Here is a 1978-nt window from a genome sequence, read left to right on the forward strand (position 1 = left end):
GGCGGGCAGTGGGGTTGGCGTGGTGCCGGCGATCTGGTCGGGTGGCCGACGGATCTCCGGTGGCCTGGGGCCTCGCGTGGCTGCCTTGGCGGCTGGCGGCGCCAGATCTGGCTGCTGGCCTTCTTCCCTGATCGGTGCGCTTCTCCTGCGAAGGTCCTTGGGTGTGCTGGATGGCTTGCCTATGGGATGCGGGCGATTTTGGTGGTCGGAATCCAGATCGGGGGAAACCCGGGTCGGCTCTGGCCGACCGCGACGACGACGACGCCCGCGGGCGTCGATTTCTTCATGGAGACGTCTGTCAAGGTCTGCCCTTCCACTCCCCACCACCTAGCTTCTCGGGTGAAAACCTAACTCTGGTGGGCGGCGGCGGCGTCTTTGGCGCCGCGACCTTCTTGAAGGCGCCGCTTTGAGGGCTGGGTGGTGGCTGGCGCTGTTTGGGGTCGGTGACAGCTGCCGACAGCGTGCCCTTCTTCGCCCAAGCCTCCGCTTTTCCTCCGACGCGTCCAGGTTCTTCTGGGGGCGTCGTTTTGGAGTAAGTGTTGGCTGGGGGGATGGTGGAGCGGTGCTCCATCTCACACATTGATAGCAGCGGATGTCGGCTGCATGGCGCTGTGGAGGCTCGACGTCCGATGCACGGAGATGGACTCGCGCAGGAGGAAGTTGCTGTTTGGCGTCATAGTGGCGTCAATGGCGGAGTGACCAGACATGGTAGATGCCTCAATTTGATCTGAAGACGGACTTGTGGAAGATGGCGGCGACGAAACATGAGTGCGTCTGACCGGATTATGCCCCAGACCCGGTATGTGGCTCGGCTGGGGCTTCCGAATGTGTTTCGGCTTCCGGCTTTTGATGTTAGGTTTACGTGAGTGGTCTGGGTAGTGGCCCGGCTAGCACCCCTTCATCATATTGGATAGGAGTAGTGGCATATGTTGCCAAAGATGGTGGATTCAGACACATTGGTGTAATACTTTGTATGGTCCTCGAGAATAATCAATAAAGTGGCCGTATGCATCTTCCAGATGCAGAGGCCGGAGGTCATCCTCCTTTTCTAAAAAAAAACCACACCAACAAAATATGGATTGAGATATTTGGATGTCGACTCTGTCTGGTCGGTATAGGGACCTGCGCGTCACGTACCCCTTCTGGCTCGGCGGCCCACCCGCCATAGTGCGGGTACCAAACCTTCCAGGTCAAGTGCGTAGACCGCAGGGCCTACCTCCAGCCGTACCAGATCTTCGACATCACCTACCAACACAACTAGTTCCGACCAACCTCGGCCTCACGCCCTTTGGCATTAGTGCGACCAACCAAGAGCTCTTCTTCCTCTACAACTGCATCGAGCTTCGGTCGCAGCCGCCACCACCTGTATGGTTGCCCATGAACTGCTTGGATTGATTCACCTTGTCTACGTCCAGTCCAACTCGTTTGCATGCCTTGCTAGGGGGTACAAGCCCGACGACAAATGGAGTTCGCTGCCAAGGGCCTGCAGGGTGTCCATGATGTCAGACTTGTCAGTATTGTGGTATGAGGCCGCCTCCAGGGCGGACTACCGGCGGTTGATGAAGTGCAGGTCTCTTTTTGAGTACACGGGGGATGACTGCAATGTGTGCAAGGAGAGTGGTGGGCTTTGTCGGATCAACATCACCTACGATATCTTCAAGTGCCACTGCTCCGACCGCATTTCTCCGTCAACCTGTGGTGAGCTTCACACGCATAATAGTGGCAGTGAATTTGACCTGTGCAAAAATGATGCACCGGTTTAGTTCTGTTCACTCTTCAGTTTAGTATGGGTGAGGTTTAGAGGAAAAATTAGCATAGCATACACTGATTACTACACTATGCGGACTAAAATGTACTAGTACAAACTAGTGCAATCTCAACAGAACTCATGCACCGGTCTAGTTCTGTACCCTTAGTACTCTGTTTTTTTAGAACAAGACCACTTTATTAAATTGAAATAACAGTTACATCGTTTATA

At 55.0% G+C, this 1978-nt stretch overlaps 1 protein-coding gene across 3 annotated transcripts in view; it reads left to right on the forward strand.

The window, feature by feature from the left end:
• LOC123068436 (LEAF RUST 10 DISEASE-RESISTANCE LOCUS RECEPTOR-LIKE PROTEIN KINASE-like 2.1) overlaps window positions 1-1978 on the forward strand; it is a 16180-nt gene that overhangs the window by 11207 nt on the left and 2995 nt on the right. The window contains exon 1 of one of the 3 annotated variants that reach the window (XM_044491024.1): window positions 1368-1698. The exons of the other annotated variants lie outside the window; for them this stretch is intronic. Within the exon in view, the coding sequence (XP_044346959.1) occupies window positions 1368-1698 (331 nt within the window). Of the gene's footprint in view, window positions 1-1367; window positions 1699-1978 lie in introns of those variants that run through there. 3 annotated transcript variants of the gene reach the window in all.

Source organism: Triticum aestivum, chromosome 3B (assembly GCF_018294505.1).
Source record: "Triticum aestivum cultivar Chinese Spring chromosome 3B, IWGSC CS RefSeq v2.1, whole genome shotgun sequence".
Taxonomy (NCBI): domain Eukaryota; kingdom Viridiplantae; phylum Streptophyta; class Magnoliopsida; order Poales; family Poaceae; genus Triticum; species Triticum aestivum.